The 27,853-nt window shown below is 36.0% G+C and overlaps 1 protein-coding gene across 1 annotated transcript in view; it reads right to left on the bottom strand.

Annotated features, from left to right (window-relative positions):
* Nucleotides 1–27,853, bottom strand: part of Ranbp17 (RAN binding protein 17) — a gene marked incomplete at its 5' end in the record, with an annotated part of 334,601 nt that overhangs the window by 40,953 nt on the left and 265,795 nt on the right. The window contains 2 exons of the mRNA XM_033761473.1: nt 3,058–3,196; nt 5,459–5,673. Coding sequence (XP_033617364.1) covers nt 3,058–3,196; nt 5,459–5,673 — 354 coding nt within the window. The remainder of the gene's footprint in view (nt 1–3,057; nt 3,197–5,458; nt 5,674–27,853) is intronic.

The raw sequence follows: 27,853 nt of genomic DNA, 5'->3' as shown, positions 1-27,853 counted from the left end.
TCCCCAAAATGGAAAGAAAAAAAGAGAGAAGATGAAAATTGCCACTATAAGAAATGAAAGAGGAAACTTCCCTACAGATCCTATATAAATAAAGCCGAATAACAATTATGAACAATTTTGTATTAATAATGTTATAGGAACTTCAGATGTAAAGGATACATTTCTTTAAAGACAAATAGCCAAATAAACTTAAGATTTAACAGATAACTGGAATAGGTGTATATCCATTAAAGAAATTTTAGAGTAAAACTCTATCCTGATTGTTCCATTTCACTGGGGAGTTCTGTCAAATATTTAAGTAAAAACTAATAGCAATTATACAAAAATTTTTGAGAAAACAGAAGAGGAAACATTTCTTAGATCATCTTATGAGGACAACAGACTGATAATAAAACATGGCAAAGTTATAAGAACAGAAAACTATATAAGAGTTGAAGAATACGCCAGTGTCTACCATGAACAAAAATAAAAAAAATCTGTATCAAAATTTTAGCAAATTGAATCCAGTAATACAGATAGCATAGTCAAGTGTGGAATGCAAGGCTAGTTTAATATTTGGAACTTCCTTCAATATAATCATCAATATTAACATAATGGATTAACAAACCAAAAGGAAAAAAAATAAATGATCCTGTCATTTGATGCAGGAAAAGCATTAGATACAGTTCAATACTCATTCATGAAAATACTCTTAGAAAAATAAAAATTAAAGGAAATTTCTTCAACACAATAAAAAGCATCTATGAGAAATGTAACATTATTCTGACTGCTTCTTCCCTAACACTTACAGTAAGAAAAAAATGTTTCCTATCTCACTCACTTCTATCTAATTTTTTTCCCCAGGTTCTAGCAAGTGTGTGAAGTCAGGGCAGAAAAAAAAGCATATAGATTGGAACAAATAAGGTAAAATTTCTGTATCTACCACCAAATCTATATAGAATTATTTTAAGAAATCTACTAAAAGCTATTAGAATTAATGAGTTTAGTAAGGTTGCAGGGTATGAATTCAATATACAAAAGCATCAAATTCAATTCTGTACCAAATAAATATACAGGAAATTTAAAAGCACCATTTACAATAGCATAAACCTATGGAATATTTATTTATAAACATAAGAAAGTATGTACAAGACTCAAATTCAAAACTACAAAGACACTGTTGAGAAAGGTTAAGGAATATCTAAATGAGCAGAGACATAATTTTTGGGAATTGAACACTAAATATTTTTATCTGTTCATTATCCATAATTTTAGCTAGAGATTCAGAGTAGTTTCAATCAAAATTCCCATTTTTTTTAAACAAGAGAAATTGATGAGTTGATTCTAAAATTTCTATACAAAGGCAAAGGACTCAGAATAGCCCAGATAAATTTTAAAAGAGAAAAACTACATTAAAGAACTACAATATTTTAAGAGCTGCTATAAAATTAGGACATAGAGTCCTGATATAAGGTAATGAGATAGGTAAAGGATATTTTTTAATAAACGTTATTAGAAAAATTGAACATCCATATGTTAAAGAATTTCAGCCTTTACCTCATGCCATATATAAAAATTAAAATAAGCCATAGACTGAAACATTAGAGTTAAGCTATAGAGCTTTTAGAAGAAAACATGAATGAAATTTTCATGGCCTTGGGCTAAGCAAAGATTTCTCAGAATCCCCCCAAAATGTAAACCATAACAATTAACTAAATTAAAAATTTTGCTCTTCTGAGGATACTCTTAGAAAAATACAAAGAGAAGTAACAGGGCTGAAACATAATTGCAAAACATACACCTGACAAGGGATGTATATCCAGAATGTGTAACAGCTTTTACAACTCAGCAACAAAATAAACCCGTTTAAAATAATTAGAAAGGATTTGAATACCTCACCAAGAAGAGAATAGCAAATAAGCACGACTCAATCATCAAATAAGGATTCATTAGTGAAATGCAAATTAAAACCATAGTAAGATTCCATTTCACATCCAGCAGGACTGCTAATGTTAAAAAGACTAATAACAAGTGTTAGTGAAGGCAGAGAGCAACTGGAACCCTCCTACAGTGCTGGAACAAAATAGTGTAGTTACCTTGGGACTATGTTCATTTCTTAAAATATTAAAAATATACTTAGCAACTGGGTGAGGTCGTATTACCTGCAATCCCAGCTATTTGAGATGCAACAAGAAGGATCATAAATGTAAAGACATTCTGGGTAATTTAGGAAGACCTTATCTCAAAAAATGAAAGGGATGGGATCAGTTGTCTAGTGTGCATGGGGCCCTGGGTTCAATTCCAGTGTTGCAAACAAAACCCAAACCCAAACCCCAAAAACCCAAAATCAAAACAATTTAGCATGCAGCCTGGAAGCCCTACTTCTAGGTGTTTACTCAAGGAAAACAACAAAACAAAATCAAGTAAAGACTTGTACATGAATGCTCATAGTGGCCATATTTGAAATAGTAAAATAAGGGAAACAAACCCAATGTCAACCAGCTGGAGAATGGATAAATAAATTGTGGTAATCCATACAATGAAATAACAGCAACAGAAAGAAACAAAGTAAATGATTTGTAAGACAATATAGATAAATCTCAGAGGCATTTTGTCCAATAAAAGAAACCAGACACAAACAACTTCAACTCTTACAGGAAATTCTGGAAAAGGCAAAGAGAAAGTAGAGACCGGAGACCGCGTTTCCCTGGGGCTGAGGGTAGTGAGAAGAAATTGATCTAAAGGTGCCACACGGGAGCTTTTTATGGATTCAAAGTGTTCTATACATTGGTTGTGGTGGTTTACCATTGTGTAAAATTTGTCGGACTCACTAAACTGTTCCCTTAAAATTAGAGAATTTTATTGTATATAAATTATACTTCAATAAGGCTGGTTAAAAATAACTGTCAATATATGATAAATGCATTTTCCGACTTGCAAATACCAGTTATAAAATAATCTTTCCATTTGGTTTATAGTGTCTTTCTCTTTTGCAGATCAGTTTCAGTAAACACATATAGTAACAGATACAGTCAGTCAAGTTTTTCCCATGGAAACAAAGTCCTCCATGATCCTTACCAAGACTTGTGAGTCCCTCTGACATAGAGGTGAGAACATAGAGGAGCACAGGAGGCTCTAAATTGGCAATGAAGCTCATGTGGTCTTGGGTGAGACATTCCAGGAGTGGGTAATAAGACTGGCTCAACTTCCGATATTGCTGCAATACAGAAATACACTGAATGTTAAGCCACAATGAATAAAAAGACATGATAATCCAGTAGAAATGAACATTTGTAATAATGGAGCTTGTACTTACTTAAATACAGTCAATAAGTATATAAACAAATGACAATTCCAATTCAACATTTAAAGGTGTTCTAGTAAGAATCTCTTGATCTCTAGAAACCTTAATTTGAAGCTGCAGCTTAGTACATTATTTCAATTTTACCCTGCATTGCTGATGCCTAAATGTAAGTAAAATCTTTGCAGTACACCATTTAGAAGACTAAATTATTTTTCTGAACTTGAATGCCATTACCACTGAAAAGTGCTTAAGAGTGGGTACATAACTATTTCATTTTATTAAAAAACTTGCAACAGAATTAAGATTTGGCATCACAGTCTTATGTATTTATACAATGACAACCCATCTAACTAGATCATTACTTGGTAAATGGCTTAAAATTCACCATATTGTATAGGCAAAAAATAAAGGTATAAAAAAGATACCTGAAAAAATTTAAATGCAAACCAAACCAATATCAAAGCATGAAACTTAACATTAGTGATAAGCTGGAGTAGCATTTTTCTTTCCCACTTTGCAAGATATCCCTCAGTTTTATTTTAACTTAACCCTTGTGTGGATCAGCATTTTTTTATACAATTTGAACTTTATTACACTTTTAGCTTTTCACACCAGAGAAACTATTTGGTATTTTGGAGTAGCATTTAAGTGAGATTTTGTGAAGAATCATTTGGGCTGCTTGTTAAAAATGCAATTTCCTGATCCCCATTCCACACTCATTAAATGAAAAGTTCTGGAGAAAGGCCTTAAATTGTGCAATTTAAATGTATATGCTAAATAGAGAGTGTTACGTATCTTTAGTTTTGAGAATTACTGAATTGGACGTTTGCTTGACTATTAACGATGGAAGAAAAATTCACAGAGTGACATTAGTTTTCTTGGTGAACTTCAACTGTAGCAAACAGTCCCTTCATTGATGTGGCTGTAACATGCAGCTGATTAGACTCAAGTTTCTACCTTGAAATTTTTGTCATACAGGCAAAGAAACATTCTATTATTAGGACAGTTATCAACTTCAGCTTGAGGTGTGGCTCTGTAAAGATTAGCTGAGAATGGGGAGGAAGAGGGTACCCTAGTCCATTAGAAGTTGTGGAGCATTCTCATACAGGCTGACCAACAAAGGCCCACTAGGTCACACTTGGCAACTAACTTTGAGGTGAAAGAAAATAGTAAAGTCTGAACTAATCTGAAATTTGGCTGGGTTACCCAAATAATTACTGTAACCATGTTGGGCATATACTGGTTTATTATATATAATCTGGCAGAGATACTTTTAAAATGTCTAATGATAGAAGCCAGTGGAGGAGCCAGAAAATTTGAATTTCCAAAAAGCACCTCAGGTGTTTCTGATAGGTTTCAGTTTCAAGACTACTGATATTGTGGAAACTACAGTTGACTCTCAAGTTATGAATGGCCTGACATACGAACAACTTGGGCTAATTAGGTTAATGGAACATTCATCTGCCTCTTGTTATCTATAGCATGTACCCAGGTAAATACCCAGATCTCAGCTCTTTTGACTTACTACCTATCTGAGTTTCAACCAGCCCTTGAAAACTGATTTGAGTTGTAAATCAGGGGTCCACTGTACATGGTAGAGCAGATAAAAAGTTTAGAGGGCTGGGGATTTAGCCCAGTGGTGCCACCACCTGCATCGCAAGTGCAAGGTCCTGAGTTTGATCCTCAGTACCAAAAAAAAAAAGATTCAGAGATCACTTTTAATCCATTCGTTATAAAGGTATGGAGAAATAGGCCATTAATTCAAGTTTAATGGCTACTGAGTGTCAGTCTACACAGTAGACAGTCACATCAGATTCAACTTTCAGTTTGGTACTGTATCTAAGAAAAACAGGACTTCTTTTGAATAATGAATATTTGAGAGTGATTAGTTGAAACTGCTAATTGTTTTTTTCTATATGCATATGCAAACCTGCAGTATACTGGATGACCGACTTGTCACAGGTGGTAGCTGCAGCTTTTTAACCTGCACATTTAATTATATAAACATATTACTACAGTTGTCCAAGTTTGGCAGGGTAGATCAAGTATGCTGTCTTAAAACATAAAATGTTCTGGTGATATTCTAATCCCTAGGCTTCATGATAACAACTGCAGGCCTGTGGTGGTGTTACTTCATGTTTCACACAAAGACTTCCATGGTATATGATTGCTTACTAGCAAGTCACTGTGGGACACTGACAGCAGCATTTTGACAAAGGCCTGGAGTACATTGTCAAAATGGTTGTCCCCATACAACTTGAAGACGCCAAAGCTGACATAATTTCCACATAAGGCAGATTTAAGAGCTGAATAGCAGATGGAGATGCCCTTGAGTTTCATTGGATAAATCTGATCTTTGGAGAGGCTCCCAAGGGACAGGATCTGATTACCTGTTGTAGGATAAAAGCAGAAAGAGAAAGTGACATAAAGTAGATGTAATTCAAAGCAGTTATGGAGCACACTATTTAATCTTTTCAATTTATTGTTAATATTCAATTCCCTCCAGCACTGTTCCAAAAATTGAACCATTTATTGTAATGAAAAATATAAATATATAAGGCATTTACCTGGGAAGTACAAAGGGCCCAAGGAAAATCAATCAGGGCACTGGAAAAGTTATACGGTTTTGACATTACACTGATATGTGAAAACTCACTGAATTACACTCAAGATTAGCTTACTTTTCCTACTTTAACTCAGATGTTATTGCTTTAATAAAAACTTTTTAAAAAGTAGGGTAATATAACCAATTAAACTGGGTGTGGTGGCACAAGCCTGTAATCCCAGCTCTTGGGAGGCTGAGGCATGAAAGTTCAAAGGTCAGCCTTAACTACATAGCAAGACCCTGCTTAAAAAAACAAAATGAAACAAAACAACAAAAAATTAAGCCAAATAAAAAGATAACAGGATACAAATTATTCTAAATTCTGGATAAATTTGCAACTTTTTTTTCTCAAAATTTAAAGGTTTATTTTGCTTTGCTTTTTTTAAAAATAAATTTTATTTCTGTAATCCCAGCACTTGAGAGGCTGAGCAGGAGGATTGCTGTGAGTTCAGGACCAGCCTGGGCTACACAGTGAGTTCCAGGTCAGTCTCAACTATTTAGTGAGACCCTGTCTCAAAAAACAAAACAAAACAAAACTTTATTTTATTTAATCCCATTCCCCCCTCAAGCACTTTCCCCTATGTACAAAAGCTTTGTTTCCATTTTTCTTCTATTTTCACTGCTTTTCTCATCCCTCCCCCGCTCCCTTGTTCTCATATGAACACTTTCTTCCCATTTCCCAACATCCACTATACATCTCAGTTCTTATTTTCACATTCACTTTCTCATACCAGAGAAACAATGTGGCATTTAAACTGTGTCCAATTTACTTCACTTAAGAACATGGTATCTTTCTTAGAGGAACTTGATCTTGAGTTACTTTGTGTTTAGGAGACTCACAGGTCTGATGGATGAGTTATAATAAAATAAAACTAAATATTACTTCCTTTTTCTGCTTGGATCTTTCTTCAGAAGATCTCAAAAGATGACTGCTTTAAAACCTATACCTGAGGTGGGGATTTAGGTCAGTGGTGCTGCTGCCTGCCTTGAAAACGAAAGGTCCTGAGTTCGATCCCCAGTACCAAAAAACAAAAGAAAACAAAACAAAAAAAAACCCCACAAAAAACCTATAGCTAGATTCTTTGTTGACCATCAAACTTAGGTCAAAGAAATGTATATTGCCAAAGAAATGTTATATAATAACAAACATTTTCTGCAGTATTTAACGTTTACAATCAATTTTTGTTTTTGAAATGTGTACTATTAAGGCTCATTACTAGATATATCTAAGAATTTTTGTGGAAAAAAATCATACTATTTCTTAGCTCTTTTTCCTGTTCAAATGAGCACTGCTTTCAGAATGAAAACTAAATTCAATTTATAAAATTTAGACGTATATTGTGGTTTATCCTGTGTTAACCTGGCTGAACAAGAATTAAATTTGCCAGAACCCATTTCTGATCATGAGTAGAACTGGCCAAACGAGAAATTTGTGTGGAATTTAAAGGTGGAAGTGAAGTAGCTACAAAGACTTTCTGAAAATTATGATGTTAAGGTGTAGAAATATCACTAGTTCCAGTTTTCCCTTGGTATTTTCCTGTTTTGTTCCAGAATTACCAGCCTCCTCACCAATGATCCCAAGCTCAATCCCAAGCATTCAATGAGGCGACAGGATTCTCCTGACTTCTATCTCTTCTCACTTCCCATCCTTTCATGGTCCCAACTCCAGCAGTTAGATGTGCCTAACTTCCAGATTGCCCTGCAAGCTTTGATGTGTCTATCCATACCATAATTTCAGGAGGACTAATCAGTAATTTTTTTCCCATTCAACATTTAGACCCATTTCTCCATTTTCACCCAAAATTGTACAAGGTCTAATTTTTTTTGTTGTTGTTACTGGGGATCAAACTCAGGACCTTGTGCTTGTGTGGCAGGCAGTTGCACCACTGAGCTAAATCTCCAGCCCAGTCTGATTTCTAAAATAATTTCTCTATTCCATAAATATCGTATTACTTCTTTTCTGTGTTTCAATCTTGTCCAATACATACATCATGGTAACTACATGTGTACTTAGAGGTTATGAAGGACCAAGGCTTCTAGCAGAACATAAAATAGAGGATTGAAAATTTCCTCTACTTCCTTTGACTTTGTTTTACTGAAACACTTCCCTACACATTTTCCTCTGTGAAGCCTTAGGATCCTGTGTGGTTTTATTTATAATGTATACATCTGAAAACAAAACCATTGTCTGGAAGGCTAGAAAATCTTGAAATTTACTCAATACCAAATTTTGTACTCTTTTTCATGATCTTATCCTAACTTACCTTACAGAGAAATAGTAGTTCTACACAGATTCAATCCAATATGACAGCTTTTATACAATAGCTATTATACGTGAGGTACTGGGAAATTAACAAATGAATAAAAAAATCTCTGCTTTGAAGGAGTTCATTTTGATTGGGAGATTTGTAAATATGGTAGATAATTCCATACAATGTGACAAATGCTATCAGAGAGGTATTAAAGATGGGAACAGATGAAAAGATTAACTTTACTTGGGAGGTTGGGAGGGCAGCAGAGAATGGTTTTGTGAGTAGGGCATGTTTGAAGGAAGAGTCACAGTTCCTTGGGTGACCTTGCAGAAAGGGTGTATACTTGGTGGACTAAGTGCAAAACATTTTGAGGAGGAAGGTCTATGGAAGAAGGGTACTGCAGAAGAGTGTAATTCCCAAGCAGTATATCTTATTTTGGTCTCAAAAGAAATTTAAACCAAATTAGAAAATTTCCCTCCTCTTTTTCAAGAAAGAATAGCACAATATACATATGACAGAGCTATGGTAATTTTGGAAGGGAGGGTGGTGGTTCACACGTTTGTGTTTGTTGTGGAGGCCAGGGTCAAAAGGCGCAAGCTTTGGGGCCATTTTATACTGATATTTTCACAGGGAAATTAAAAAATTTATATCCTGGAGCAAAATGTTTAATAGGCAGACTATGAACTTTGTGATTTTTAAAGGAATAGATAATCTATCATCAAAAAGGATTACTTAGGATCATAATTTTACCTTTGTGTTAAAGCTGCAATTTGGCACATGTCTGACTTTTTGCCTTGCCATGTATTAACACACATGAATTAATTAAAATAGAAATTAGTAAATGACTATGACTCTATAGTAGAGTCATATATTAAAAAATAGGTAACCATATTTCATTTTACTCAAATGTCTCAGTAGTCCATGATGGCTATTACGGGGCATAACACTAATTGTATCATAAAGGCACATATCCCCATGTTTATTCTTTGGAATATTTATAATGATGAATTAATAATTTTAATTTTGAGTTTTATTATATTACACATTGAGTGCTTAACACAAAAAATTATAAAAATAAAGTATTAAATTTGTATAGTGTTTATAAAAAAACCAACAAAATTTTCCACAACTGACTAAAAAAGAACAGAGAAATGAATTCTTATATGAACTACAATGAAACTACCAATAGAACGCTACAAAAAAAAAACTTTACTTCAATTATCACACCTAAGGCAGTCTTCACAAATGACAACAGCATGTTCCACACATACATATTGCTTACATGGACAGCACATGTATTTTGCTTTCCTGGCCTTTTTGTAGGATATACTTTACATCTTGCTTCCCTTGCTGTTTTGTCAGGAGATTATTATATTACACAGTATATTACACAGGAACATAAAATAAAGTATTAAATTCTTAATAAGTATTGTGCATTTAGAATAAACACTAACATTTTCACATCAGCTGTATATCTGCATACAAAACCTAAAAGACAGCATCAGAAATAAATCCTCTATGAACTATAATGAAAATAACAATAGAATTCTACAACAAAAATAATCTTTGCGTCAGCTGTCACACCCAAGGCAGTCCGCACACATGACAAATGCATATTCCATGCACACATCTCACACTGACAGCACATTCATTTAACTCTCCCTGCCTATATGGCATGCCATTCTTGTCACCTTTCTTCCTGTTCTGTCAAGAACTTCCTGCTATATTGTACAACACGCACTAAGCAGGAAAATAAGATATCAATAAAATATCAAGTATGTAATGAGTAGTAAGACATCAACATTTTCACATCAGCAGTTTACTTGCTTACAAAACCTAAAAGATTTAACATCAGAAATAAAAACCTACATGAACTAAGCTGGGCATGGTGGCGCATGCCTGTAATCCCAGCACTTGGGAGGCTCAGGCAGGAGCATTGCTCTGAGTTCGAGACCAGCCTGGGCTACAAAATGAGTTCCACGTCAGTCTCAACTACATAGTGAGACCCTGTCTCAAAAACAAAACAAAACAAACAAAACCCCCACAAACCTATGTGAACTATAATGTAAATACAAAAAAGGCCTACCACAGAAATAACCTTTGCTTCAGCTGTCACATCGAAGGCAGTCTTCACATATGAAAACATCATCCTCTATACACAAGTATCACGTATACTGATAGTACTATGTTTGGTTTTTCTGTCCTTTCTTGTAGGGCACAGTTGACACCCTTTTAGTTTTCCTGTTGTCATAGTAGTTCTTCGTGATGCTGTGCCTGCCTGTTCCCCTGTCAGCTCACCAGTATGTTCCACAATTTTTTTGTGTAGTTCCCTGGGCAGAAACACTTTGTTTTTCCTATGCTTTAAATGATCTCTGATGAGTTCCAGGCCCAATCTGCTAAGAAAATTTCTCTGTGGTATTTTGCACTTATTTTCTTTGGAAACTATTTATGCTACCCATGTTTAGGATTGAATAAAACACGATTGTCCAATGCTTTGTTTGTTGAGTGACATCATACTTGCTGCATCTCATCACCAACATCTACTCCGCCTTTGGTTTTGTTGTAGAAAGTTTCCATCATAGCTTTGTTTTTTTTGAGACAGGGTTTCACTATATAGTTGAGTCTGACCTGGGCTCACTGTGTAGCCCAGGCTGGTCTCGAACTCACAGCGATCCTCCTGCCTCAGCCTCCCGAGTGCTGGGATTACAGGCATGCGCCACCACGCCCGGCTACAGCTTTCTGTTTTATTGAGGTTTCTCTATCAACGTTTTCATCATGATGCAATGTTGATATCAGCAGTATCAGTTTGCTTTTCTTTGTCATATATGAGGCCAATGTAAATATTTCTGAAATTCAAAGACTACTATACAATTTTGTTTTGAAATTACAATATTTCATTTGGCATTTCTGCTTTGTTCCTGGATACAATTCCTACACTGGTCAATTAGTGCTCTGTTAGCAAATGTAACATCAATTGGAAACTGGTAAACCAATTGTCAAATCTCATTATGATTAGTTTGGGAGATGGGAGCAACAAGTCTGTTCACAACATCATTTGGTTTATTACTACAGGAATAAGGACCTGATGGCTCAGTTCCAGGCTAAATTTCTAAATTGAAAACATATTATCTTCGCATCTACAAGGGCATAAGTTTTTATGCCATATTTTGACCCAACACTTTTCTGTCAGTCTTTTACATTCCTGTGATTACCATGAGAAATCCCCATTAAGTACAGCAGACCTATGAATGCTTTCAGTTCAGCTAGGGAATTTTTGAATATGGCTACTGGTGCACACAATATTTTGCTTGAATTTTAGCCTTTGTGTATTTCATAACATTGTGTAGCAACTTTCAACATTGAATGGCAGTGCTGGCAATCTGTCCAATACGTTTTATTCCTCCCAAGATTCCCACTACATTTTTGAACCCAGTAAAACATTGGATCATTCCATTTGGTTGTGAGATCATTTTGCAACGTTGTGACTACTCAAATATGCACTCACATTGCTGGGTTTTTTTCATCATCTGAATGAAGGAGACCTGCATTCCCTGTGTGGTATCAGTTGATTCTTGCTCCACTTCACTGTCACAGGACTCTGGCTTACATGGCCAATGTCAAAGTCATTATCATCTTCATCATCCATGCATGAGTAATCTGATGATTCATTTTTTTCAGCTTTAATTGAGTTTATTGGTACATTTTAGGGATACAATACAGTTACATTCATTGTTGGGATCTTGTACCTCTACATGACAGGTCTTGGTTCTCATTTTTTCCCCTTGTCCCTGCCCTCCCTTCACCCCCTCCTCCCCTCCCCATCTACAAGAACTTTATTTTCATCTTTTCTTTATCTCACATTTTTTTCTTTTCCCTTATTACCCTTTCCCTATCCATTCCACCTTCCCTACACCTTTAGCCCCTTTCTTCCCATTTCACAATGTCAGTAATCTTATTAGGATCTTATGTATTATTGCAGTTTATTCATTTTTGAACTCCTTCAGAATTTGTAAATCTGGTTTTCATGTGCCATTGTACTGAATTGGGCTATTTCTACCAGAAAAATCAAACGAAAACTTAAAAAAAAAAAAAAACAAAACAAACCCCAAACCAAAAAGCACATCCTAAATGCACAGAAATTTAGCAGTGAGCATTTCATGGGTAAAACTCACCTGCTGCTGCTTTGGAGCTCCTGTACACACCTTGCTGTTTGTCTGCCAAATGTGTGAATGCACAGATGGGTTTTTGCTTTCCCCAGGTGCAGCTACTGTGAGTCACACCCACATTGCATTATGAAAAAATACATGTTTTCATAAGAGGAGTGGTGTGAGTATATTTTACCCCCTGTGATGATCAGGTAAACACATGCAAAACCTGTTAGATGGAGCATTATGTGGGCAAAACTCTTGGTTTGACACTTTTGCACATGTATACATTGCTGTTGTTTGTTGTGGGTAAACACAAAGACTGCTTCCTGTATTCCCCAGGTGTAGCTACTGAGATGCACAGCTGCCTACTATTACACTAAAGTACAAATTTATAGTAGAAAAGTATAAGATGGGTTGTTGTAATCCAATGTTATGCCTGCAAGGTCTAAGACTAGGAAAGAGAAAGCTTGGCCACGTTATCAATTATTCACACCAATTCAGCTTTATTCCATAGGTATCAGATCACTGAACTTTCTGAAATTAGAGACCCTACTTTCAAAAAGTATAAAATAAAAACAAACAAACAAAAAACCCCAAAAGTAGAAAATCTAGCAGGTAGATAAGTGGGATTTTCAAGGTTTTCTCTAGGTATAGTAACTTTCCTTGTGTTTCCTGATGCATTTCCCACCTAGTCCCAACTTTTTCCTTTAAGAGAGCTCTATGTTGCATTGATGGACTGCTGGGAAGTGATGGCACAGATAGGTTAGCAGACACTGTAGCCAGTAACAGTTGCTTCTTTGGTACTAATATAGCAGCACCAAGGGAAATGACACTTTTCTTAATGAAATAAAACAGACTTTTAAAGGCTAGAACCATAAAGAAAATCTCATTATTTTTTACTGATTATATCTGTCATAATTGCAGATGGGGAAAATACCCCATCTTTACTTTTACATTTGGGACACTAGACCTGGGCCAAATGGATGCCGAGGCTGTGTTGGAGCTCAGGGAAAACAATGCTGTGAACTAAATTGCTATCCCAGCCAATCGCAATAAAGGGAGAAGGTGGAACACAAGTATTATGGAATTGCCATTGTTTTGTGTGTGTTATAGCAGTAGAGGAAATCTCATTAAATAAGGGAGAACAACTGAGAAATAAGCAGAGAGGATGCTAGATCATTTAGCTTATTAAAATATGCTGTCATTATTAACTTATATTAAGGGCTTGAGTTTTTCATTTTTATCCCCTAACTCTCTGTCCTTTATCAAGATGCCTTCTGTTTTTCTTAGTAGCTTCTAATACTCAGAAATACCCTTCCAGACAACGCTCAAGATCTAGATTCAGAAAGGGATATATACAGAAAGTTGCAAAATCTATGTTTTTCTGAAATCAACTCCAGTTTTAATTACTTAAAAAAAAGCCCTCTGTCTTCCAAGACCACACCTCCTCCCTGTGTGACTCATTGCTGGATGTCCTCTTCTTTAGAAGAGACTCCCTATAACCACAGGGGTATGGTCTTACTTCACAGGTCTCAATTTAAGAACAAGATAATTTTCTAACTAAAGATAAACACATGGTACATAGGTAGTGATTAACAGTGTGGGCTTTTGAGTCATATCGACCTGGTTTTAATCCTAGCTCTTTCTTTAGTACCTGGATATCTGAGCAGATTATTAACCTCTGTAAGTCACTGTTTCCCTACCTGTAAAGTGAGAATAATAACACATATAACTCACCAGGATCTTATGTGGAATAAAGATGACAACATATGCAAACTGCTCACCCACAGTAACTGGCACAGAGCTCACTCAATAAATGTAAACTATGACCATACCCAGTACTAAGGGTTCATTTTTTTCTCTACTCTAATAGCTTATGTATAAACTTGGAGGAGCTACTACCTGGAAAAGGGGAGATGAGCTGGGTGTGTGGAGTACAGAATAATGTCACTTCTCTCTAATCCGTTTCACTTACATAATTCAAAGTAAGATCCATACTGTATCTTTTCTCTGTTCCTTCAATAGAGAATTAGGGGTGTGTGTGTGTGTGTGTGTGTGTGTGTGTGTGCGTGCATGTGTGTACATGTGCTGAAACTTGGCTGTTTGTCCTCCATCCTACCAGTTCTCTATGCCTCAGAAGAGTACTTAGGAAGAAGGCAGAAGGGGTAAGATATGCTATATAGCATCGTGCACCAGGTGGAACTCACAGTACAAAAAATTTTGCTTCTTGGCTTATAAAGCAATCTGTTCAACTGATTTACCTTTTCTTTTCCACCTTTAATCTCTAATATTCTAGAGTGGACCTGATATTTAGCTGACAGCTGTATAGGTTGAATGTCTTCATATATCATCAGAGTAATTATGGGAAGAGAATTGCAAGTTTGCAGACATTTCTTTACTTCAGGTCACTCAACGTGCTCGTTTCTCTGCAAACCAGAAAAGGCCTAGATGTAAGTGGTTTGGGACAGAATAGAAGCTGTAAATATTGGAAGAGAATAGGTTTCCCTTTCAGACTGCAAAAGATTCAAATAATGAAGCATTGGTAAGGATGGTAAAATTAAGCAAACTATTAGAAATATAAAATCAGTAGAATTATTCTCGAGGGCATTACTAATTTTTATTAAAATACAGAAGTTTACAACTCCCCTTCTGGGAATATATTTTAATTTTAAACTTGCACTGTCACATATATCCCTCCTATTAGCATCTGCACTCACATAAAGTACACCTTTCTGCAAAAGCCAATACCTAGTTCAACTAGTCCCATCTCTTAAATGCTTAAGACCAAAGCATCAAAAATTTACCTATTCTCTCCTAAGCAATGGCTTTTTGGGAGAGGGGGTTACTATTAGATCATTTTCATCAGAACGTAAGCCATGCTATTATCTTGTCCATTAAAAAAAGAGGTAAAAGAAGACCCTCTTTTGGTCTACTTCCTCTGCCAGATATTGCTCCCCTTTGTTACAAAACTCAAAAGAACTGTTTGTATTCACTGTCTTCACTTTTTCTCATTCTTTTTTATGCCCACTCTAGTCAAAGTGCTCTTTTCAAGGTTGTTAACAATTGCCTTATTATGTCACTCTCAGTCTTCATCTTGACTCACTGGCAGCTTTTGACAGAGGTGACCATCTTAACTTTTGTGATTTTCCTCTTCAGCATTTGCTCTTACTCCTTTATGTTGGTTCTTCCTCTTCTTCCCTAACTCCTAATATTGGAATATACCAGGGCTCTAATTCAAGTCTTCTTCTATACAGTATTCATACTCACCCTGGGGTCTTCTTCCACTTCCCCCAGTCATCCTATCTAGTTCTGCAGCTTTAAGTATTACTGATGAGCCAATAACTCCCATATTAATTTCTCTAATCCTTTTTTCCAAAGTCAAGACTCATACATCCAAATCTACATTTGACATCTGTACTTGGCTGTCTACCCAACATCTCAAGCTCAAAATGTGATAAAAATGGGACTGAGTTTCTCACCCCTCCCCAACTCAGCTTCCTTATCTCAGTTGACAGCAACTCCATCTTTCTTGCATTATGCCAAGTCCCTTGACTACATTTTTCTCTCTTACTATTCATCCAACCCATCAAAAAATTGGATTTGCTTTACCTTCAAAATACATTCAAGGGCTTGGGATTTAGTGCAGTGGTTCCACTGCCTGCCTTGCAAGTTTGATCCCCAGTACAAACAAACAAACAAAAAACCCAAAAAACAACAACCAAAAACAAAAACAAAAACAAAATACATCCAGAGTTCAAACACTTCTCACCACTCCAACTGATCAAAGCCAGCATTAAACTTTGCTCGTGTTACTGAACAATTGTCTTACCTGTTATCTTTGCTTTAATCCCTTACACAGTCCATCCTTACTAGAGTAGCCAGTGTGATCTGTTTAAAACTCAAGTTAGAATATGTCATTCCTCTGCTCAAAATGTTCAAGTCAGATATGTTCCTGCTTTAGGATCCTAAAACTTGCTATTCTCTTAGCCCGGAATGTTCCTCAGGAGAGCTACATGATTACCTCCTGGAAGTGTATTTCATGGAAGTATGCTTAAATGCCATCTCAATGAAGCTTACTACTACAACTCTAATAGTATAAATTTGCAATCCATGGTACATGTTTAAAAATTAAAAAAAAAAAGAGTTATAGGATCACAGGAAAACAGAAAGGTACAGGCATTACCCATTCTCTCCCAAAAAAAGAGTTATAGGATCACAGGAAAACAGAAAGGTACAGGCATTACCCATTCTCTCCCTATTCCTACACATGTATAGCCTTCCTTTATTGTCAACATCCCTCAGTAGAGTGAAATATTTGTTAAAATTGAGCAATTTACAATGACACATTAACACCAAAAACATTATTTCTGATTTAGGGTTCTCTCCTGGTATTGTACATCCTAGGAGTTTGAACAAATGTATAATGGTATGCATTCACCATAATATTATCATACAGTTTCCCTGTTTCTAAAAATTCTGTGCTCTGCCTTTTATATTTCCTTTCTTTCAACCCCTTTGTAGTGTCTCCATAGCTTTTCTTTCTTCAGAATGTCATATAGTTAGATCATAGTTATGCAGCCATTTTAGATTGACTTCACTTAGTAACAAGAAAGTAAAATTTCTCTGTCTTTATTATTTTTTCTTGAGTCAGGATCTTATTATGCATACAGGCTGGCCTTGAATTAGTGATCCTTTCGCCTCAGCCTCCTAAGTGCTGGGATTACAGGCATGAGCACCACTCCTAGCTCCCTCCATATTTTTTCATGGCTTGATAGCTCATTTCTCTGTAGTGCTGGATAAAATTCCATGTCTATGTGTACCATTATATATTTATTCACCTACTGAAAAATATCATGGTTGCTTTCAAATTTTCACAGTTGTGAGTAAAGCTGCTATAAACATCTCTGTGCAGATTTTTGTGTGGACATTACATTTTCAGCCCCTGTGGGTCAATACCAAGGAGAAGAATTGCTAGACTGCACTGTAAAAGGTTAGTTTTGTAAGAAACTGCTGATCTGTCTTCTAAAGTGGTTGTACCATTCTGCATCCCCACAGAGGATGATCAAAGTTCCTAGGTAACACTCCTGGGTACCTAGATATTCCTTGTCCTGACCAGCTCTTCCCCTGCCAACTCTTATAGCACTTGTAATCTTCCAACTAATAAGGTAACTAATTTTGCCCACTGATACAAAGCCTGGACTAGCACTTGCTGCTCTTACTATGTATTTGTTGAAAGAATGAATAACATTCACAAAACTGAATGTACAATTATTGATTGTAACACTGTGTATAATAATGAAAGATTAGACATTCAGTAAAAGGCAAATAACAGTATGACTATGAAACAATATTTTGCAGCTATTTAAAAAGATAAGAAAAATTTATGTATTGACATGGAACAAGAGTCACAAAATAAGTAACCCCAGCAAATTATAGAAGTATATTATGATACTACTATTAATATGTGTATATGAATATACACAAACTATATATGGACACATATACACTAAACTGTTAATAATGGTTATTTATGCATCATGACATAAGGGGGGATTTTTCAGGTTCTACAGACTGATTGCTGGACCCCACCATGAGAATACATTTTTTATTTATGGTGTTGGGGATTGAATTCAGGCTCTCAACTGCTCTACACTGAGCTACACCCTCCTTCCCTGAGTGTGTTATGTTTTGTTTGGTTTTTTGAGACAGGGTCTTGCTACATAGTCCAGGGTGGCCTTGAACTCATGGCAATCATCCTGTCTCAGCCTGCCTAGTGCTGGAATTACAAGCATGTGTGACCATGCCCAGCTAAGTGTGTTATTGTATAATTAGAAAAAAAAGGCAAGAAAGATATTTCTATTGCTGAAGAAAAAAAAACGGTGAAAACAGAAAAAGATATGGCAGTACAAGTGAATGCCAGGCTGTATTTTTACAGAGGTTCGATACTGTTGGGATGATACACCTTCTTTAACTTCATGAAGTTAGTGATTAAAAAAAAATAGAATTCAGCATTAATGTAATTTGGTTTCAAAACTTTTAGAATAATTTCCAATAATTTACTTACAAATTTATCAGCTGATGAGTATGTTTCATTTCCTTTTTTAAAATTGAATTTACTGGTATATTCTAGGTATACAATACAGTTGCATTCATTACTGGGATCTTGTACCTTTACATGACAGGTCTTGGTTCTCATTTCTTACCCTTGTCTCCACCCTCCCTTCACCCCTCCTCCCCTCCCTCCCTACCGACACTTTAATTCCATTTTTACATTTTTTTTCCTTTCCCTTATTCCCCTTCCCCTACCCTTCCCACTGTCCCTACACCTTTAGCCCTTTTCTTCCTATTTCACATTGCTAATTATCCCGTTAGGGTCTTGAGTACTATTTTAGTTTTTCACACCAGAGAAACTATTCAGTATTTACACATGTGTGACTTATTTATTTCACTTAGGAGTATATCTTCAAAATGTATCCATTTTCCTATGAATGAATCTACTTTCTCTTTCTTTATGGCTGAGTAGTATTCCATTTTAGAGAAAAACTACATCTTCTTTATCCAATTTCCAACTGATGGGCAAATGGGCTGTTTCCAAATTTAAACTATTACAAACTGTGCTGCTATAAGCATAGGTGCGCATATGTCACTATGATATGATTCTTTTAATTCTTTTGGAAATATACCCAGCAGAGGGATGGCTGGATGAAATGGAACCTCTAGTCCCAGCTCTTTGAGGTATCGCCATATTGATTTGCATAGTGGTTGCACCAGTCTGCACTCCCACCAACAATGGAGAAGGGTTCCTTTCTCCCCACAACCCTGCCAACATTTGTTATTGTGATTTATTGATAGCAGCCATTCATTTTCTCTTTTTGCACAGAAGATTTTGCATAGGTTATTAGTGCAGAAAACAATACTAAAAAGTACATTAGTGGAGATAAAAATACTAAAACATAACCGAACTATTTTAATTTCTGTGTTTTCTTTCAACTATCATTGCTTATAGAGAAGTTTTATGCTATATACATACCTACATAAAATTCGATTTCTACTTTTATATAGCATTACAAATAAGTATTTTCTTTAAGCTATATAATCTTAAAAAAGCTTTTAATGGCTGCAAATTATTCTGTTGAATATATCCTTCATGAGCATGTTACTATTTTAAGCATTTTTTCCCCAATTATGCACAATGTTCTATCAAAGATCTTTATGTAGTCACTACTCTTGGGTTTTTTCCTTTGAAGAAAAATAGAAATATGAGTTTACAGAGTGTAGACATTTTTATGGTTCTTGCTCTTCCATGGAGCCATACCAAGCAAATGAAAGAAAACAGAAAAGGAAGTGGATCCCAGTACTTAAGGATTATAGGGTTCATTTTGGTTTTTCTTACTAGTTGAATGCAATTTTAATGAAATGCACAATTGTTCACTTCAAGACCTACTTCTTTGGATTACTTAGTCTTTCAGTTAGCCACAACCATGTGTGTTTGTTTTTAAATTGATTTTTTTGAGCCAGAGCCTTGCTATACAGTTTGGGCTAGCCCTGAACTCACTGTGTAGCCCAGGCTGGTTTCATATTTGTGGTGATCATCCTGTCTCAGCCTTCTGAATGCTGGGGGATTACAGGGATGAGCTATCAGGCCCAGCCTTGTTTGTTTTTAAAGTGAGCCCAAGCAACATTGAGCTATATTCCAAGCCTTTTTAATATTTTTACAGTATTCCTTAAATTACACAGCCTGGCCTTGAACCTGTGAATGAACCTTCTGTCTCAGCCTCCCGAGTAGCTGGGATGACAGGCATATGTCACACCACCAACCACAATGATTTCTTGAGTGATCTCATGTGCAAATAATGGAATTCGGTGTTGGAACAAGTCTTATCCTAGACTGAATATTAATGAAAAGAAAACTATTGTTTGATGATGGCAAGGATAACACGTATATCCTTAGAGTATTATTTGATATAAAAGAGCAAACATGCTACTATAAATCCTAAAACTGGTGTCTTTTGTATGATAGCAGAAATTTTATAAAACCATATTACCATGTAGGAGAGGATAATGTTGAAATAAGGGAGAATAGACAAAATTACTCCTAACACAGAGTGCTAATTTAAATGATAATTTTGTTCGTCTTGTACCTGTGCACCAGAAAATTCACTTATCATACCATCAAAGTGATCATATTTGTGCAAAAATACAAATATGATTACATAATTTCGATTAAAATCATTTTATATTTTCCTTAGGGATAGTATTTCCTTACATGCAAAACTGAAAGATTGGTATACTGAAATTATAAAATATTGATAGAAGAATTTAAAAAACACAAATAAATGGAAAGATATCACATGCTTACGGATTAGAAGAATATTCTTGAAATATTCACACTAACCAAAGCAATATATAGATTCAATGTAATGCTTATCAAAATCCCAATGACTTTCTTCTTTTTTTTTTTTTTGGTACCAGGGATTGAACTCGGGTCCTTGCGCTTGCAAGGCAGGCCACTGAACCGCTGAGCTAAATCCCTGGCCCCCCAATGACTTTCTTGACAAATACAGAAAATATAAATTCCAACATCCATATGGAATCATAAAAAGATCTGGAATAGCCAAATCTCTCTGAGAAAGAAAAACAAATTTGGAGGCACACACTTCCTGATATAAATTACATTACAAAGCTATAGTAATCACACAATATGGTACTGGTATAAAAACAGACACACAGACTAGTGGAGAAAAATAGAGTATCTGGGGCCAGGGATTTAGCTCAGAGGTTCCACTGCCTGCCTTGCAAGCACAAGGTCCTGCGTTCAATCCCTGGCACCAAATAAACAAACAAACAAACAAAAAATAGAGTCTCAACAAATCCAAGCATATATATGGTTAACTAATTTTTGACAATGGAACCAAGAGTATACAAAGGAGAACAAATAGTTTTTTCAGTAAGTGGTGATGAGAAACCTGGCTTTCCATATACAAAAAAATTCAACTTAATTTTTTAATCTCATATCATATGCAAAAATGAAGTACAAATGGATAAAAGATCTAAATATACGGTAACAAACTAAACTCATACAGACTACATAGAGGAAAATAAAAGTTCCAGCACATTGGCCTTGCTAATGATTTTTTGGATATTACACCCAAATTTCAGGCCACAAAAGCAAAAATAAACAGGAATATATTTGGTCATAAAGCTTATACAAAGCAAAGAAAACAAAATGAAAGGCAGTATACACATTGGGAAAAAGTATTTACAAACCAAATATCTGATAAGGAGTTAATGCCCAGACTTGGCAACTTAGCAAGACCCTGTCTCAAAGTAAAAAGAAATAAAAACCAACCAACCAACCAAAAAATCCCCAAACTCATTCAACAGTAGAAAAAAAGAAGACATAAAAAATGGCCAACAGGTATATGAAAAAGTGTTCAACACCATTAATCCTCAGAGAAACAAATTAAATCTAATAAGAGATACCACCTTATATATTTTAGGATGGCTGTTTTCAAAGTCAAAAGAAAAGAAATAGTAAGGGTACAGAGAAAAGGGAACTCAATACTCTTGTTAGTGGGAATGAAATTGGTACAGCCATTATTAAAAACAATATGGAGATTTCTAACTAAATTAAAAATAAAACTATCATGATCCCTCTTCTGAGGATATATCCAAAGGAAACATAGTAAAATCCCTACCTCCTAAAGATATGTGCACTCCCATACTCACTGCAGCATTATTCATAATAGCCAAGATATGTGTGATGGCAAAGCTTAATTATGTCAACCTTGGCTTGGAAGCTGCAGAGGGGATTAGTAAAGCATGCTTCTTGGGGCATCTGAGACGTCAATGAGGCATTGTCTTGGGTACTACATATGGTCCCTCCTCTGGTGCTGTTCTTCTCTGCTTCATGGCCACCATGAACTGAGCATTTGCTTTGCTTTGCCCTTCTGACCTATTTTTGCCTGGGAATTGGCCAACAATGGATTGAATCCTCTGAAATGTGAGCCAAATTAAACCTCTCCTGCTGGGGATGTAGCTCAGTGGTAACACAAGGTCCTGAGTTTGATCCCCAGTATCAAAAACAAAAAAAAGGCGTCTCTTTTAAGTGGTGTCAGGTGCTGTATCTTTGCACCAGGAAAGCTGACTAATATGGGAACAACTTGCGTCTGTTGATGGACAAATGGATAAGGGAATCTGGTACATATATGTACAATGACATACTGTTCAGCCCTAAAACAGAATGAGGTCTTGCTTTTGCCACAACTAGGATGAGTCCAGAGGACATTATGCTAATGATGATCTAGGAGGGGATATAGGAAGAAAAATACAGTATAAATTCACTTGTGTGGAACCCCTCCCAAAACTGAGATAGAGAAAATAGTGGTTACCAGGTGTGATGAGAGTGGGAGGGAATGGGGAGATACAGGTCAGAGGATACTAAAGTAGCAGGTATGTAGGACAAACAAATTAGCTGTCTTGGTCATTTTTTTCTCCTTACTGGGACAAAATACCTGACACTTGTAACTTACAGCAAATATTTATTTTGCCTCATGTTTCAGTAGTTTTAGTCCTTGCATGGTTACCTGGCTCCAAACTAAAGCAGCATGGTGGAAGGGACTGGCGGAAGAAAGGTACTCAGGTCATGGAATCCAGGAAGCAGATTCAAGAGGAGCCAGGAAGAGAAGTATAACCTGAATCAAGCCCACAGTGAACTGCCTGCTCCCTTGGGCCAGGACATACCTCATAATAGCAAACCAGCCGTAATGGCTCTATTATCCAATCACTTTCCAAAGTCCCCCCTCCCACCATGATTGCATGAGGCTTCAGGGGGATATCTAGATATAAATAATACTAGCTGTCTAATGTACCCCATGATGGCTATACTAATAAAATTGTATTGTACTAAGGATTTATGCTAAATGAGATTTTAGCCAACACACACACTCACACATGCACACAGAGTTAACTATGAGATGATGAATGTTAATTTGCTTCACTACAGTAACTTTTTACAATCTATATACATCCTATAACATGATGTTATATATCATATATGTTATAAAATTATTTTAAAACAGGATAAAACTATAATTCTTTATATTGATTCCAATGTTATTTCATTAATTGGTCCTCTCCTATCTCTCTAAATTTATGGCTTAAACCTTTCTAACATTCTCCTTGGTCTGTAGCAATTTTGAAATCCCTGCAGTTGTTTTTTTTTGTGCTGGGGATCAAACTCAGGACCTTGTACTTGCAAGGCAGGTGATGGAACCACTGAGCTATATCCCCAGCCCCACAGTTTTCTAATATACTATTTCATATATATAAAAATATATATATATCACATATATGTGTGTGTGTGTGTGTGTATGTGTGTGTGTGTACTTTGTAAAAGTTTTCTCTGATTTAAATGTTTCTTTATTTTTCTTTTTCTTTTTTTTGGTGGATACTGGGGATTGAACTCCAGACCTTGCACTTGTGAGGCAGGCGCCAGAACCACTGAGCTAAATCCCCAGCCCTAAAAGTCTCTTTCAAACTTTTGGGCCTTATTGTTATTTTTTCAAGAAATACTGCCTTTTCTGATCTCTCAGTTTGAATGAGAAATATCTTCTGGGCTCCCACAGCACTCTGAATATTTTTTAAGCATAACATACAGCATCATAATTCTTCATCTGCTTGTCTGAATCCCCCACCAGACTAAAGTTCCTTAAGGAAAAAATCAGTAGGATTCTTTTTCTTGTGTCTTATTTATCTTATCCCTTGTAGCTTTCACAGTATCAGACATATAGTAAGTGCTCAATACATGTTAGCTGGATGGACAAAGGAATCCATTAGTCTTTTTTTCTTTTTTTTTACTTGTACGCAGAAGCAGTTTAGTCTTAACATGTGAGGTGATAACAGGGTATTCTCTAAAATCAAAATGTTCCGGATACACAGTGGAAATATATTTCACAAGTGACCAGATCTTGGTTTGGGATTCTCAAGGTGATAATCATTCCACTGCCTACATAAGACATTTGTGAGCTTTACTCTTTGCTAGTTTGCTGTCACCTGTATCTTCAATCAAGTTTCTGAAAAGATCAAAGGCCATACCCATGGTTCCTGGATTATCTGATTTCAAGAACTGTTATTTTCTGCTAACATTTTTTCCTCTAGTTATTTCAAGACCAATGTAGTTTTCACCTATCTTCTTGTAATCATTTTAATGTAAATATACAATCATAATTCTCCATTCTTACAGTGCTTCTATGGTAATAGCACATGCTAGTAATTTTCATGCTCTATAAACATTTTTTTTAACAGGTGACAATTTTACTGACAAATCTAGTGCAAATATGTAACTGAATACCTTGGATCAAAGTGACAGAGGGTCCCTTCCTCCCTACCTTTCTGGAGAGCCTCTGGGGCACTTTCACAGACCTCTAGGGCTCTGTGAACCCCAGTATGCAAGCCACTAATCTGTTATCTGGGTTACAAGGAGTAATGGGCTTGTACAGCACTGTAGAAACTCCATTTATGCATATTAAGTTAAATCTTAAATCCTTTTAGAACATAAATGGTTTAAAATATGTAAATTCTTAAGTACAGAGAATAGTTGTAGCTTGATCAATTTATTTTAAGTTCCACACACTGAGCTTTCTGAAATCAGGTACCTACAGAAGGAATAAAAGCAGTTCCATTTTGTCCAGTCTTATGAAAACCATCACTGTTTTTCCCTTCTGTGCACTCTTCAACCAACAGATGTCACTAAAGATACCAGTAGCCAGAGGCAAAGAGAAGAAAAGATTAGACAAATGGAAATTGAGCATAAAAAACATCCAGTTCTTAAAACTGAGAAGTAGGTTTCCAAAGTAATAACATTTATTACACTGCATGCAACATTTTAACCAAAAATTTAAGAAAGAAATTTCTTTTATTAAGTTGCTCAGGCTGAACGGATCATAGCACTAAGTTTTGAAATACATGTTCTTGAAGCAATTTAAAACTCATTAGAAATAATAGGCTTGGGCTAGTAGAAAATGTGGTAAAATTTAATCCTCATCCAAATGTTACCTGGGCTGTACAAACAGGAAATTGTTTTGTGCTACTGTGGCTAACCTCATTGCTGACCCTGAGCTGTAACAGCAAGAGCAGCTGAGAGCTGAGGCAAAATTAAAAACTTACATCAAAGTATATCATGACAGAATGTAGATAAATAAAACAGCATATCAAAAGTATTATTTTTCTGCCAGTCTCACAGAGCAGTGAAGTGGAGGTATTCTGTAAAACATATAACAAGTCAGATGCATTAGACAATGAGTCTTTCCCCCTCGGCAGCACCCTAATCTCTTGACTATCCAAATACTGCTCAGGAGAGGTGAGCAGAGAAGAAACCCAGTGGGGATGAGGACAGAAGGGAACACAGAATGTTCTGGCTTTTCCCTCCATGGATTTTCCCTTCCTTCACCTTTGCTTATCAAAGAAATAAATAATGCTGGCTCTGCTGTTGTCCTCCCAATTACTTTTTTTTCCTCATCTTTTAGACTCCTGGATGGGAACCACATTATCTCTTTCCAATGAACATGTTAGACTCTCTAAAGGTAAAAGCTCTGATAAAGATAGACGAATAAACTTGGCTGATGGAAGCCAGCACGGGAATCAGTTGAGGATGAGAGGCATTTTTCTATTATGCTATGTAAAGTCCACATAATAAAGTCACAGTGACAGGCACATGGACTTTACATAGAATAGTATGTATTTTCCATCGAAGCTTTGATTTCTCTTTTGGGATTACAGCCAAACTTCAGAAAAGAGTGCTTCATTATGAACATTCAAGGTACAATATTCTATAGCATTCTCAAGAGGCAGTAAGGAATATACAAAGACTACTGTCCAGGGAGCCAGGCATGGTGGCGCATGCCTGTAATCCTAGCACTTGGGAGGCTGAGGAAGGAGGATCGCTGTGAGTTCAAGACCAGCCTAGGCTACACAGTGAGTTCCAGGTCAGTCTTAACTACACAGGGAGAACCTGTCTCAAAAAACAAACAAAAAAACCAAGCAACCAATCAAACAAACAAAAAATAAAGACTACTGTCCAGTTATCCTGAGTTTGAATGAAATTCCAATTTAACTACTTGTTAGCTATGTAATTTCTGATAAACTTCTTTATCTCTAAAAGCTACAATTTCAATTTCTCATTACACACAGTAATCATAGTGGCTAAATGGTCTAAGGACTTTCTGTAAACTATCTAGTTGAATTCTCACAACCACCTTATAAAGTATAAACTATTTTCCTCAGTTAACAAGGAACTGAAGCAAAGGAGGTTAAGCAACTTAGCCAAGGCCATAAAACTAGTTAGTGGCAGGTAATAATACCTACCTTGAGGACTCATCCGGGTAATTAATGTATGATAAACAATCTAATATAGGAGCAGACAGGGCCAAGGATTTAGCTCAGTGGTTCCACCACCTGCCTTGCAAGTGCAGGGACCTGAATTCGATCCCTGGTACCAAAAAAAAATCTTATCATAATATAGGAGCAGACATGTAATAGCTGATTAAACAATAGAAGCTACCAATATTTAGTTTAAACTGAAAGCAAAGTCTTACTCAAATTGTTCAGTCTTTCAAGGTAAGAGAACATCTTACTGGCTTTCCTTCTCAAAAATACCTTGAAGGTTTTGTCACTGTATCCTTCACCATGCTTCTTCCTCCCTTTCTGTCCCCCTTTTCCTTCTATCATCTCTTATTCCTCTTTACATAGTTTTCTTTTTTCACTTTTGCTGCAATGACCTTGTCTATGTGAGACAATATGATAGCATTTTGGATACTTCACACATTTGAGATTGTGCTATGTATGAGACTCCTTTTGGTGTCACATGCTTAACATACATATACCTATGTACATACATGCTTATTAGGTCCCCTGCAGTAGTGAACAAGCCCCAAAGGAAAAATTACATTTAATGAAAGAGATTATCCAGAAAAAGGAGCAGCAAAGATAATGACTATTACTGGTTACTGGAAACTAATATTTGTATACTTAAAGCTCTATTGATTACTGATTCTTATACATATGTACTTACTTCATAATGAGAATTATTTTATTTGAAGATGTAAGGATAGAAACTCAGCACTGGATATAGGTAGGAGGGAAGCAAAACAGTATGGTCTAAGCAGAAGGCTTCCCTGAGCAATAACGATGTAAGGCTGTGTAGCTCTGTCCAAAGAGTGGCTTGGTAAGTAAGTGCAAGAGAATAGCTTTGGATAAGAAAAGGCATATTCAGTGAGCACTTGTTACGTGTTACCCCACCCCCCACCCCATGCCAGGCCTTTTAGCTACTGCAGCTCAAACAAGCCTGATAATCCTAACTAGGAAGGCAGATCAGTAGAGATTTATTATCCCTTATTTTACACATGAGAGAACTAGACAAAAAGGTGCACAGTATCTTAAGTGAAGGTTGTGAATTCATGCATGTCAGTACTAGGATTGGCTATCAGCTCTTTTATTCTCCAAAAACTGTGCCTTTAAAATATAGCAAGCTGTGTGGGTTTTTTTTTTTTTTTTTTTTTTTTTTGGG

This window comes from Fukomys damarensis, unplaced genomic scaffold (assembly GCF_012274545.1).
Source record: "Fukomys damarensis isolate Sample0158 unplaced genomic scaffold, DMR_v1.0_HiC HiC_scaffold_9, whole genome shotgun sequence".
Taxonomy (NCBI): domain Eukaryota; kingdom Metazoa; phylum Chordata; class Mammalia; order Rodentia; family Bathyergidae; genus Fukomys; species Fukomys damarensis.
The sequence above is the reverse complement of the archived record's forward strand: the minus strand, read 5'-3'. Positions and strand labels throughout refer to the sequence as shown.